Here is a 14,577-nt window from a genome sequence, read left to right as displayed (position 1 = left end):
TATTCGAAAAAATTAGATGTTTTCTGTTTATGAAGATTAACATTGATGAAATTAAGGATATTGCAAAGATAGGTTTATAATTGAACCTTTGATTCTTGATCATTATATTTGTAAGCTTGAAGTAGATGTTCGTCGCTAAGATTTTCATAATTACTCAATTTAAATTTTGTTTCTTGGTTTTTTAGTTTACGTCAGTGAGCTATAGACTATAATAGCCAAATGGACCTCAAAGTATAGAGCTCAAGTAACATTACGTACCCTCTCTCAAATTGCGTGATAACTTTTGAAGTTCTTTAATGATAAATTTTTCATATATTTCAAATTATCAATTATTGTGTTGTATAATATTTTTCATATAGTTTACAAATATAGAAATTTTATTTTAATTTCATGAATAGTGTTTGATATTGTTTTATGTTTGAATTTCATATCTATAAAAATTAAAAAATTAGTGCGAGTACACGCTTCCCTTGAGAGAAATTCGATACGAGTGAGTCAACCTTGGCCGAAGCCGCCGGCCAGTGGCACCCTTATTTGCCATTTCATTTCCACAAAAAAGAGAAGATACAGAGCGTTGATAAGAACAAGTCTCCATCTATATACACACACAGGGGCTGACCTGAGATCCAACTGAACACACACTATGTCGAGAAAACTCTCTTCGCACCTCCGAACCCTACACCTACTTCGATCTACTCCCAAAACCAATTCATTCGCCGCCGCCGCCGCCGCCACCACCTCCGTATCTTCTTCTCAATCTCCGGCAGCCTTCCGTTCGTCGGTCACTTTCTTCCCTCGCCACTTCAGTACCGTATCAGGTATCCTTTCGCATTTCTCTCTCTACTCTCAACCCTAATTTAATCAGATCTTACGAGTTTGAATAGAGTGACTTGATTGATTTATTGTACTTGCGTTATTTGATATTTTTTTCTAGTTGGTTCCTTTTTTGTTTATGTGATGAGTATGCATTTTTTGTTGTTGTTGTGTGGAGTAGAGAATGTTGTTAAGAAAGTGGAGGATGTAATGCCGATTGCAACTGGTCATGAGCGTGAGGAGCTTGAAGCTGAGCTCCAAGTGAGTTATCACCATGTTTTACTAATTTAGCGTTGAGATATTACGTGTACTAATTCAAATGTTATTGATAGTGACTGAAAATTACATTTGTTGTGTTTCTCTTTAGGGAAGGGATATTCTTGACATTAACTTTCCTGAAGGTCCTTTTGGTACAAAGGTTAGTGTGGAACTGTGGGTTTCCTAGTAACTTTTGGTGCTAATAGGCATTAGTTATTGCCCCTTTTGCTTTAGTCATCATTATTGTTGATCACTAAATTGTTTTGTCTTTTATCCAGATTAGTTATTCTCATCTGATGCATAACGATTACTATATCATGTGATTGGTCATTCTCTTATTGACAGGGATAATGAGTAATGAGCAATCATTGGAAATGTTTGGAAGTAGTTGTTTTTAGGTGTTCTTTTGAGTGTTAGGTTCTTCTGAGAAAATTCAATTGAAGATGAAAGCAAGTCAGATAAAAATGAGCAGTGTAATATATGTTCTCGTAAAGTAACATCTGAGTTGTGAATATATTTTAGTTTGCAATCCGAGTCTGAGGAATATGTTTTGGTTTTAACTATTACTCCAGAATGATTATGGAGTTCTATTAAGCTAAAGGCACGACTTGGATCAATCTAAACCAGGGTTATGTTTTTCTTAAGAGGCTGTTCCATTGTTCCAAATTTTAAAGCTGTAAACAACAAATATTTCATTATCCGAAATAGGACCTGGATCCGCCTTGCTATTTCTCGCTTCTTTACTAGTCATAGTTATGTGCTTACTTCAGGAAAAGGGAGGATTGAGGAGAAGAGAAAGGGGTATGATGGATGGTTGATTTTGAATATTTGTACTTTTGTTCATGTTGGTTGGGGCATGAGTGAAAGAGAAGTAAATGAGCTTGTCTCACTTTCCCAGTCTAATCTAAAGAGATTAAATAGGATTAGCTGGAATTGCAAAGTCCCCTCATTTTTTCAATATTAAATAGGATTAGCTGGAGTTGCAAAGTTCCCTCATTTTCGATTGGACGATTCCTAACCTAACCTCTTCGTGCTCCAAGTCTCCAACATCTTGTGAAAGCATGTTTTGGATACACATTAACCCTGCTGGTTTCCAAAATTAATATACGACAACTTTGCCTGAACTTCAAGCGAGTTGGGTTAGCTGTATGAGTGTTTTATGTTTCTTTCCCTCTGCTTGGTTAAGTTAATTCCATTACTCAAACTTAGAAATAATCAAAATTCAGGGGTTATCTGAACCTAAACATTTCTAAATCTGAAACTTATCTTTGCACTTACAATTGAAAAGGCTCTTAATGTCAAAGATAACGTAAGTGCACTAACACGACAAAGTAATCCTTATTAATCTCATACTTTCACTTTTAGTCCACCCCAAAAGGAATAAAAACTAACTTTTTTCATTTTTACCCTAAATGGATGATTTATAGCTACACAAATATTGAAGATTTATTTTAGACCACATATTTCAAAAATCTTTCCTTTTTTTTTTGATGAAGTAAATGTTTCATTGAAGGCATCAAGAAGATGCAAATTAGTTACATAAGTAGAGTCTTTCCTTTATTTCTTTAACTTCATTTCAAGTCAAACGGTGCCACATAAATTGGAACAGAGAGAGTAGTTGGTATCACATATGCAAATCTTTTGCTTTTGTATGTTCTGCTGATTGTGTTCGGTCATGTGCTATTCTATTTGAGAGACCGCGACCATTTCTAATAACTTCCCCTATGAAATTTTATGCTGCCACTTTTCTCCTTTAATGTATCAAAATCATAGTGTGGCAACTAGAGGTCCGTGCATTTGGAAGATATACCAACCTTTTCTTGCTTTATCCTCTACGTGTGTTAGATATAGTTGCTTTGGAATGTAATCATTTCTAAGCTAATCTTTATCTTAGTGACTATACATCCATTTTAACATCCTCAAGTCTTACTTTGTCTCAGTAGTAGCTTGGTATTGAGTTTTCATTGATAAGATACTTATAATTATAAAAAAAATTCATTGACAATTTTCTTGTGGATATGGTCTGCTCTCTTTTACAACATTTCTGGTTCCATCATCATTTTAATGAACTTGTCTTCATTTTGGTAGGTATCTACCTAGCACATATTACTCTCGTAACACTGTCATATTTAGCAATCCTACTTTAGTTTTATATATAAAGCATTCTCATGGAATATTGAACATATATATCTAGATATGTATTTCGACACCATAATATTGTCTAATCTTACCTCAATTTTTTTTTATTGAGCTAAACTTGCAGTTTTTATTGTATACTAAAGCCCTAAGGGGTAGTTTGGAACGCGATTTAGTTATATGGGGATTGTACTGTGAAGATTATGATGTTCTGATTAAATAATAATGCTTAGTAGTCAATCAAGTGTATTGAGAAGCATGATGTCTTAGTTTCAAATCTCCTCAGAGACAAAATACACTAGGTAATTTCTTCCCATTTGTTCTAGAATTGGTGGATAAAGTTATCTAGCACATACCCTTCTGGATGACCCAGTGGTTCGAGCTTAGGACTTTCATGTTGGAGGTCTCAAGTTCGAAACCCCTTGCCAGTGAAAGCAAGTGGTTTGCCTTCTGGGCCGAGCTCGTCGCACCAGGCTTGCCTAGTGCAGGTTATCTCTCCTATGTGGTTTGCGAGCTATTGCATAGGAGCGGGAGTTTTACCTTGTGCGCACCCAAAGGGTAGCGGCTGCGGGTTTCTGTTGTCATCAAAAAAAAGTTATCTAGTAAATGATGTTGTTGGGAGGTGACATGTATCCCACAAAATTAGTCGAGGTGCGTGAAGTTGGCCCGGAGTAATGTTAGTATTGGTACTTATGGAGTTGAGGTTTAGAGGAATATTAGAAACATGTGGCCCAAATTAGAGGCTAATTTGTACATACAGGTGGGAGATGGTAGGTGAGCGAAATTCTGGGGAGTTGCTGGGATAAATAGATACCTTTGATGGACGATCTGTTCATGCTATGCAATAACCTAGAGGCAAAGATCAAGAACTGCTGGATAATACAGGGGCAGAATCTTTCCTTCAGCAGATTCTACTGAACGATTGAGATGTAGAGAGAGCAGCCAAACTGCTAGTAGAAACAGGGAATTCCCCGGCACCAACTGTTCCTGATTCAGCGATGGTTACAGACTTACAGTTTACACAATGAAGATGACACTTTCACTATCAATAGGGCCTATAAAATAGAAAACAATCAAAATAGAAGAAACAACAAAGATTTTGGTTGTGGAGACACTTAGCACCAACCAAGATAAAATGTTTTACATGATTGGTTGCTAGAAGGGACTGCCTGACCCATGAAGTCCTGAAGAAGATAAGAGCCAGCAAAGTTTGTGGAGGAAGGTGTGGAGAAACTTAGCACCAAGCCACCAACCAAGTTAAAATGTTTTACATGGCTGGTTGCTAGAAGAGTCTAGTATCTTGGTGTTCGTTATATGGGAAGATAAAAGAGACCAATAACCACTTATTGTTGCGTTACGGTTTCACAACACATTTAACAGGCTTGGGCCATATTTCTCAACCTCACAAACAAAGTGGACTATGCCTGAACACACACAGACCTGTTGAGTTGCTGGATTAGAAAAGGGGGCAATAAGAGACAGAAGGCACGGTGGAGACTAATCCCACATTGCATATGGTGGACGATATCGAGAGAGGAAAAGTAGAAATTTTGACGATAAATTCAATTCCGTTAATAAGGTTAACTGGAACTGCATTGTTTCTCCCTATTTTTGGTGTAAAGAAATAGGTTGAGAGGAAACAAAACAACTTTTAGAATTCTTAGGATCTCTATTAGTATTACTTTCTCTGTTCCTACTTTTGAAGGTCCTCAGCATTAAGGAAGAATACAACATTACCATTTGCAGGAACAAAGAAAAGAGTGTGTATTAGCAATTAAGAGAGAAAATTTGAAGTATAAAAATGCCCCTAAATTAGGCAAACCCCTACATAACATTATTAATACTCATCACATGAAAGTCTTTACATCACCATTCATTTTATAACAACCCCTTCATTATTTTTCACCAAACAACCATGCATTTTAATTCCCGTGTGACTAGTGTGTGAAGTGAACAACCCCTCACTTTCTTAGCATACTTCTCCAACCTTTGGTTGGCTTTCCGATAATCCATTGTGAATATGATAGGAGCAAATATCTATGAGGTTCTACTTCTGCCTGTTTATTTGAAATGTACTGCGTAAATATGGTTTCCAACATATTATTATTATTTTTATAGTCTTATTAATCTGGTACCAAGCTGGTACAGAAGCAAGTACAAAGCATAACTACATAACTTCCACCAATCACACTAGAACTAGATACTGCCCCCCGAATAAGTACAGCCAAACCAAGTAACGATCCATCCTATTTTAAGTACTGCTAGAACACCATAAGATATATTGTTGATGCATTTCGTTAATGCTGATAAATTGGAAATTCTAAGTTAGCGTTTTCTTCTACTTTAGCCCATTCTACGGAGCACAGTCAGTCGCTTAATGGTCTGCCTGTTTCTTGTTTGATTATCACTGAACTAATGGTGGTCTTATCATATGTAATGGAGGCCATTTCTTTTTCAAGTAGTGATGTAGTTCAGGTCATGCCTTGTCTTTTGCATATGCTCTTGGAGATGTAGTTAAACAGAGGTCTTCTCAGCTTCCATAATTAGCTTGTACATTTTGATAATATATGATTGCTTTAGTAAACTTTCATTAGTGCAATTGATTAGTAGTATTGACTGTCTTATTTTATCTTGTAATCCTTCACCAACACGGAAACAACCTCTCTATTCACCCCACCCTCCCTAGACCCTGCTTGTGGGATTAATGAATCCTTTACCAGTGAAAACTAAGTTACAGGGGTGTGTGGTGAATATTGACAAAATTTGCAAAGCAAATATTTCTTGTGTTTTAACTACTTTCAGTGGTTGACATCACTACTATTGCAACTTATAGGTCTCAAGTTTCCATTATTTTTCCATGTGAAAATAATCTTCTGTTGAATCTTTTTTACTTTTTGATCAATGGGGCATGCAAATTTTATTATTGTTTTTCTGCTAACGCTGATGGCTTCTTAATTAAAACGTTGCTAATTTCAATTCTTCAAATAAGTATAATTTGTGTGGCTGATAAGTGATTAAAGATTATATGTCAGCACTAACCACATGGTAATTGATGTTATGTGGAGATCACTTATGTTTGTTTTCAGTTATGTTTCAAGTTTGATGCATATGGAAATATGGATATGATCAACACTTTGAATGTTACCTTGTCAAAAATAAATAAATGATCAAATTTTGTGTGTTTTATATTGTAGGAAGCGCCTGCTGTTGTCAAATCCTACTATGATAGAAGAGTTGTAGGATGCCCTGGAGATGAAGGAGGTAAGTTTCCATTATTTATTTGACAAGTCTCCATCATACATTAATTCCTTTAGTCAGTTGACTTCAATCTTTAGTTGGTTTCTAGTCATGTCCTCTTTCATTTTCTATTCTAATTCAACAGAAGATGAGCATGATGTTGTTTGGTTCTGGCTCGAGAAGGGCAAGCCACATGAATGCCCAGTATGCTCACAGTATTTTGTGGTAAGTACAGGATATCAATTAATTCATAGTTAGTCCTGTGGTTTGTTATTGATTAAATCTAGGTGAGTTTGTAGGCTGTTGAGGAATTTGCTAGACATGAATCTGTACTCCCTGCTTTTCTAAATCTAGGTTAATTTTGAGGATGTTAGGGAGTTTTGTAGGTATGAATTTGTTGTTGCTGTTGTATATGTCAAAAAAGGCGCATCAACATCTATTAATAAACATTTCTTCAGTTAATAACGAGAATATTTTTTCTTGGGTTGGCTTTTGCTTAGCTGCAAATTACTAATTGTAGTTCTCAATTGTCCAAATGTGGTACTTGCTTAATTCTGATAGAATGCACATATGTGGCAAATGCACACAAGAGGTTCAGTTGTGTTGACAAAATGATGAAAGATGGGGAGCTGGTAGATGATGAGAAAATTATTAATGAACACACTCAAGACTTCTATTAAAGTATTTAGGGAGAATGAAGAAAGGAGATTAAACTGGAAGGATGAAGAACTGAAAAGGCTTCCTGATGAAGACAGAGAGTGGCTGCAAAGATCTTTTACTATGGAAGAACTGGAAGTTGTTATCAGATCTTTTAGAGGAGATAAGGCTCCATGTCCCGATGGGTGTATCTACACTTCTTCCTAAGATGCTGGAGCACAAAAAAAGATGATGTTTAAAGGACTGGAAATTTTCTATCAAAAGGATTATTTTGTTAAAAGTTTAAATGCTACTTTTATTGCTTTGATACCTAAAAGGAAGGGGCGGTTGAGGTGAAAGATTTCAGGCCTATCAACTTCCTTGGCCTGGGAGTGTATAAAATTATTGCTAAACTATTGGCTGAAAGGCTCAAACTGGTAATTGATAAGTTAGTGTCAGGACATCAGGATGCATTTATTAAAGTGAGGCAAATAGTTGATGCAACTTTGGTCGCCAATTTAAGCATTGAGAAACTAATGAAATAAAGAAGAGAGGAGCTGCTTGCAAGCTTGATCTTGAAAAGGCTTACGACCATTTTAACTGGTCATATTTATTAAATATTCGGAAACAAATAGGCGATAAATGGATTGAATGGATTTGTTACTGCAAATCTAGTGTAAAATTCTATATATTGATAAACGGGAGTCCACATGGTTTTTTAACTCTCAAAGAGGCTTGAGGCAAGGGGATCCACTTTCCTCCTATCTGTTTACTCTGGTGATTGAAGCTTTTAGTATGGTGGAGAAGCAAGCTGAAAAGTTGGGCTGGATATAAGACATGAGCTTTCAAAGAAATTGTGTTGATAGGGTTACCTTATCGCACATTCTATATGCTGATAGATGATACTCTTCTTTATCTTAGAGAGATTCTGGAAATTTTGAGGCAGTTATGGTTGAAAGTTAATCTGGCAAAGCGCAGTATTTTCAGCATTAATGCAGATGACCTCTGCCCTTCCATCCCTTGGATAGATTGAGAGGGGCTTTTGTTTTTTCATGTTGTCAAGGAACTAGCGGATATCCTGGGATGTAAGGCGGAAACGTTCCTCACTGTTTCTTTGGGGCTTCCCTGGGGGCGAAAAGGCAATGATCAAAGTATCTGGAATAAGGTGGATACCCTGATTTGGCTGGGCTAGTAACACACACACAAAAAAAAAAAAATCAGTTAAGAATTGTTATAGCTTATAGTATGTTACTGCAGTCAGTACTCAGGTCAGAATTGTGCTGCTTTTTGTTTCTTCTCCTGTATCATCTTGGTACCAATTAATAAAATCTCTACCTAATCAAAAAGAAGAAGAAAGAGAAGATAGAATGGAATTTCAGTTATGTGTTGATCCAAGCAAAATTTGATACTAAATGATTTCTTGTATTGCAGTTGGAAGTGGTTGGACCTGGAGGACCTCCTGATGGACATGGCAGTGATGATGAGGGTCATCATTGATAGTCCGTCTTGCAATTTTTTGTCGGAATAAATTTGGTTGAGACAATGAGAGATTACTCGTTTTATAAACTGATGATTCAAAGCTGTGTTCTTTCTTTGCCTTTACTGGATTATTGTTCTTATGCTTGCTGTGGTAGCACTGAAGTTGAATATTTTTGCTTATATATTTTATACAATTGACATGTATGTCGTGGTCTACTTGAAATATAGACCCAGTTTCTTCCAAATGCATAGTTCAATAATCAACGGCTACAATCTTTTTTTTTTTTGGTTGTACACTTTGAAATTCCTTGGACTTGTGCCTTATGGTGAAGCTTTTCGATGAAAAATGAATCCACGCGAGAAATCATTCTGCACAAAATGTTGTGTTTGTACATGTACAATTTTCTGAAAAAGGAACAAAGTATTTGTGAATAATTTTCATTTTTTTTAGGTACGAGTAGTTTTCTAAAGCGCACACATGTGATCGCCAAATCAGCGATTTAAGACAGTCTTTCTATTTCAAAATGAGTGATTTGTTGAAATCTTTTTCTTAGTTAAAAATAAGTGAACTGTTCAATGCTTAAAAGAGAGTTATCGGAAAAAAGAAAAAGTTTAATTTGGCCCCTCATTCATATTTTCGTTTGAACCTCTCTACTCAATATTGTGAAAAAAAAATGAAATCACAAGTGCAGTTATTTTTTTAAAAAAAAGAACCACCCAAACATAGAAGCACATAGAAGAACCATGATATAGAGAAAGAGGAGCTTAAGCTCAAATAACTCATCCATACTATCCTATAATGAGATAATGAAATGGAATTGGAAAGAGTAACATGTAAGAAGGATGGATGTGTATAGCCACTTAAAAAGCAAAGCAAATGAGATCAATATATTTAATAGTCAAGAACAAAGTTCAGTGCCACAATTGTAGTATACATAGAATGTAGATAACAAATTATAAAATGAAATGGAAATATGATGATCACTTGTTGTTCAAACATATATTCTAACAACAATAAATGAAAAAAGGGATCTACATCAAAAAAAAAAAGAGGACAATTACATGATAATCAACAATAAATAACTTTTCTTTCTCAAGCCTTTTGTTACCTTCTTTTCCTTCTTTAAGGTGATTTTGAAAAATAACACACTTCTCTACATTTACACAAAGAAAACACATTGACATAAAGTGCATACACCTTTTTACAACAATAAATGTTAAAAATAAGAGTTTCTTCTTTAGGCGTAGTAACAAAACTTACAAGAAAAAAACATTATTTTGCACCTTCACTCTAAGCTTTCTTGTTTAAACTTTGCACAAACGCTTTGAAAATGTTGAATATATATCAACTTCGTTGTCTGTTTTGGCCATCGAAATCTTTTGATGTCCTAGAGTCTCTTTTTCTGTCATTACTCAACTGAAAATGAGATGCTAATTGATGAGGCTCTCAAAAAAATGTGTTGCGTCTTCTATATTGTAATAAATATCTTGTCATACTATAAATGAAAACAAATTTATTCATTACGTTAAAATTATAGTAATAAAATAATTTATGTAGAGACTTAGAGAAAGTAGTCTTGCTATTACCATAATAACAAAAAATAAATCAAAAATTTCAAAATAAAGAAACTAATACTGTCAATGACTTTATCAATTTATTGAGGAAAGAAGGTGAAATTGAAATAATCTACATATCAAAATTTAAAAAGAAAAATCAATATAATATGAAATGTTTTAATAAGCTACTTTGTATAAAAGTTAATATAATTAAAAGAAAAAATAAATTTTCTTGGCTAAAATTTCTTGAAACTTCATGAGGGGAAGTTACCAACCCAAAAATAAATCTTAGTTAGAGTTGTAGAACTTCAAAATATTTGAAGACCAAAATTTAAAAAACTTATCAAATAAATAGCCAAAGGTGAATTTTTAAAATATACCCTCAAAATACTTCATTGCTATATACATTATTATTTATACTTTTAAAATATTACGTATTTTATCACTAATTAAAAATTGACTACATATTTTATATTTAGATACATCTATTTTTACTATCAGATACACACAAAAAAAGAGGAAGAGAGACACGCAAGATTTAGGAGGGAGGTGAGCGCAATTTATATGTATTCCAAACACATGAAAATCACACTAGATAAATGTTTAAATCTTCTTTTTTAAATAACAGTTACCAAGTTAAATTTTTACTATTGACAATATTTTTTCACATTCTCTACAAAATTTATCCCAACTCATAATTGAGTAAATATATTACAAACAATAGTTTATATTTCTTTTTAAGAATTATATTTGTTGTTATCACTTTTTCACTTTTTAAAATTTTTTAATATTTAATTGAAACCACTATTTGATATGCTTATTCGAAAGTATTACTGATTATTCATTTATTGATAATTAAAGACCATGGTAAAATGGTGGGTATTTTATCAATCTTTAATGGGAAAATACATAAAAGAAGTTTTGAAAATTGGTAACGATTGAGATTATTGTTGATCCTTTTTTAGTCCATAGTTTCTTTTACATTCCCTGCACATATGGACTAAAAATGATCAACAACAGCATCGATTGAAGGGTAGAAAAAAAAAGAAAGATTATCAATGGGGAAAAATATTATTATTCCCACATTAATGTTATGTTTTCCAATCATATCACTTGTTTTCTTGTATAATCTTGCTCAACGCTTTGAAAATGTTGAGTATAGCTCATCTTTGTTTTCCATTTCGGCAATCAGAATATTTTGACGCTCTAGAGTTTTTTTCCCTGTCATTAATCAAGTGAAAATGAGATGTTAATTGATTGGGGTTCTCCAAAAAATGTATTGCTTATTTATACAAAAAAATCTTCTATATTGTAATTAATTTCTTGTCATACTATAAAAGAAAACAAATCTCCTTATTATGTTAAATTATAGCAACAAAATAAATTTATGTAGATACTTGGAAAAAATATATCCTTTCTCTTACCATAATAATAAAAAGTAAATCAAAAGTTTCAAATTAAAGAAATAAATACTCTAATAAGTAATATAGTTAATGACGTTATCAATTAATTGAGAAAAGTAGGTAAGTAGGTGAGAACATAATTGACATGAATAATCTACATATCAAAATCTTACAAATTTCAATATAATAGGAAATTTTTTAATAAGCTACTATAATTATAGAAGACAAAAGTTAATATAATTAGAAGAAAAAATAAATTTTCTTGCCAAAGATTTCTTGAAATTTCATGTGTAGAAGTTACCAAATCGAAAAATAAATCTTAATTAGTTAGTGCCAGGAAATTTTAAAATATTTGAAGACCAAAATTCGAAAAATTGGTCATCAAGTGATCATTATATTTATGAGTAAGTCTGTCTTTTTTTTTTGAAAAATGACAAGTGTCTCTCCTAGATTATGACAAAAATCTCAGAATCACACCTTAACTAAATTAAAGTCTTATTATGCTTTAAACTTATGTTTTTTTATAATTTTGTGTACTTTTTTGTCTTATGCGTCATTCAAATATCTCCCACGCGCTTAATTCTGTGGAGTCAAGGAGTGTGCCACGTAAGACAAATGGTGCGCAAAATTTCAAAAAGAAAATAAAAAATTCAAAGGAGTAATAGGATCTTATTTAGTTAAAGTGTGTCTCAAAATTTGACAATAGTCTAGGAGGGTACTTGCGCATTTTCCCTTTCTTTTTCTATATATTTTCCCTTTCTTTTTCTATAAAATATTTGTATTATGAGATATGAACATTTTGATTGATCACAAAATATCATGCACACTAATTCTTTTCAGATATTTGATGATATGCCTGAGACATCTGAATAACTGATAAGGTTTTCTGTTTTCTCATGAAATTGCATGTAACGCTTCGAATAAACTAAGGCTTTAGTCTTAGATGTGGTGATAGTTAGAATTGCTTCTCAGTATCTACAGGTGAAGATAGCTATAATTGCTTCTTAGTATTTACAGGTGAAGATGGACAGATATTTCGTAATATTTGTTAACATGCATGTAAACTGATATAAACACCATAATTATTCATCAATGTAAGCGAATTGATAGTTCAAAATGGGACTTGGTAATTTCCTAATTCGGTTGTTTATGAAGTAAAAGTTACCTGTAAAATTGGCCATATGTGGTAGAATTTACTATTTAAACTTTAGTACAAAATCAATATTTTGGTTTCATATATGTATGTTTATCTACTAATCTTAATCTATGAATGACTCAAAACAAACTCAATCGATGTTATTCAAAGACTAAGGTGAAAGGTCGTCTCCACACACTTTTTTATATATATATATAAAATCAAGTATGTTGGGTCCCTGCTCAGCACAGCCATGACCAATCTAGTACTATTAATAAGAGATACATGAAAATGAATTTGGTTTAAACTTTACGTATCTTATTTTATCATAATCTCTAAAATTTCTTATCATTTAAAAATTTTCAAAAATCCTTTCTTGGATACCTCACTCTTTTGGCTGATACATCCTTATCCTCTCTCGGATACATCCATCTCCTCTTTGATGTATCCGAATTTCCTATCCCTCTCTGATACATCATACATCCCTCACCTATGTATCTGAGTGTCCAGTAATATATCTGGAATTTCAGTGATGTATTTAAAATTCATAATTTTTTAAGAACTTATTAATTTGAAAAAAAAGTAAGAAAATAATATAAGTAGCTCAATAGTTCTTAACACTATGAAATTTACGTAAATTATACTATTTGAATTACTAAATATTTATGAGCTATAATTCTATATGGTACGTTTGAACTTAAAATAATATTTAAAAATTAGGTAGTAGTATAAATTCTTGAACCTCAAAGTGTCCTAACTTTGGCTTCTCGGAGACTCAAAGAACGAATAACGAACATCTACCAAACTCAAAAGGGGCAAAAGGAAATAAGAATATCAAAGTATATTACAATGGGATGTGAAAAGAGACTTTTCTTTTTTCATTTTTCATTCAGTATTCGATATTTATATTAGAGTCCGACTATTTCAAATTCGTGCCACGTAGGGGGAAATCACTTTCTACCAAAGATTCTTCTATATGTAGGGCTCAAATCTAAGACCTCTAATTACCATAGGAATAACCTCATCCACTTTTAATGATAAGTGTGAAAAGAGATTGATAAAAAGTTCAAATAAATAAGACGAAAGAAGAGAATAAATGCTTTCTATATATAAATTGTGCACCAAAAAAAATGAAGAGGAAGATATCGATGTCTTTTCTAGTCTAGTAGTAGAAACACCATATTATTTCCTAAATAGTATGTATAAAAGAACCCTTTTTACCTTTTTTGCTGAATAATAACGAATAAGTAATAATAGGAATCTATTATTTAATTAATTATATTTTTTTTATGTAATATGTGCGTATGAGTGAATTTATAGTATCGCACCAAGGGTGGTTTATAAACAATGACTATTGATTTAATTAATTTGATTAATTCAGGTGAAATAATTTTAATTAACCAGGATGAAAAATTATCTTCAAAAGACTAACTCAATAGATAAGAGGTAACAAAATCGAGTTATATCATTTGTTTATCGAGAAAACGTCATTTTGATTAATATGTACGGTTTCTAAAAAAAATTAAAGGCAAGTACGTTAATTTGATTCGCGAATTTTAAGTTATTTTGAAATCGTAGTTTTGAAATTATAATTCATCTATTTATCTCACTTGGTAGATGGATAAAATAATATATACCAAATGACATGGGAAAAGAAGAAATATCGAAAATAAATTTATACCTTCAACTAAATAAATTATAAATTTCTTCTCAAATTTATTTCTATAAAAATATCAAATTTGTTTTAACATGCTCCAATACACATATCATCACTTCCAAACACTCATATTCGTGTTTTTAACAGGTGATTTTGCATTGTTTAAAAAGTTAAAATTTTACGAACGTTTTTACTAAAATACAATGAAAAATATTGAATTTTTATTGAAAAATCTATTAAAAATGATTCTGACGAACCAATTTTTC

At 32.6% G+C, this 14,577-nt stretch overlaps 1 protein-coding gene across 1 annotated transcript; it reads left to right on the top strand.

The window, feature by feature from the left end:
* The first annotated feature begins 392 nt into the window (after positions 1-392).
* Positions 393-8,804, top strand: LOC101262088 (putative cytochrome c oxidase subunit 5b-like). Its single transcript, XM_004252273.5, has 6 exons — positions 393-818; positions 995-1,074; positions 1,181-1,231; positions 6,402-6,468; positions 6,590-6,669; positions 8,512-8,804. Exons 1-6 carry the CDS (start codon positions 644-646, stop codon positions 8,575-8,577), a joined length of 519 nt encoding a protein of 172 aa, XP_004252321.1. The 5' UTR covers positions 393-643; the 3' UTR covers positions 8,578-8,804.
* Positions 8,805-14,577: the final 5,773 nt, after the last annotated feature.

This window comes from Solanum lycopersicum, chromosome 12, assembly GCF_036512215.1.
Source record: "Solanum lycopersicum chromosome 12, SLM_r2.1".
Taxonomy (NCBI): domain Eukaryota; kingdom Viridiplantae; phylum Streptophyta; class Magnoliopsida; order Solanales; family Solanaceae; genus Solanum; species Solanum lycopersicum.
This window is presented reverse-complemented; position numbering and strand designations above follow the sequence as displayed.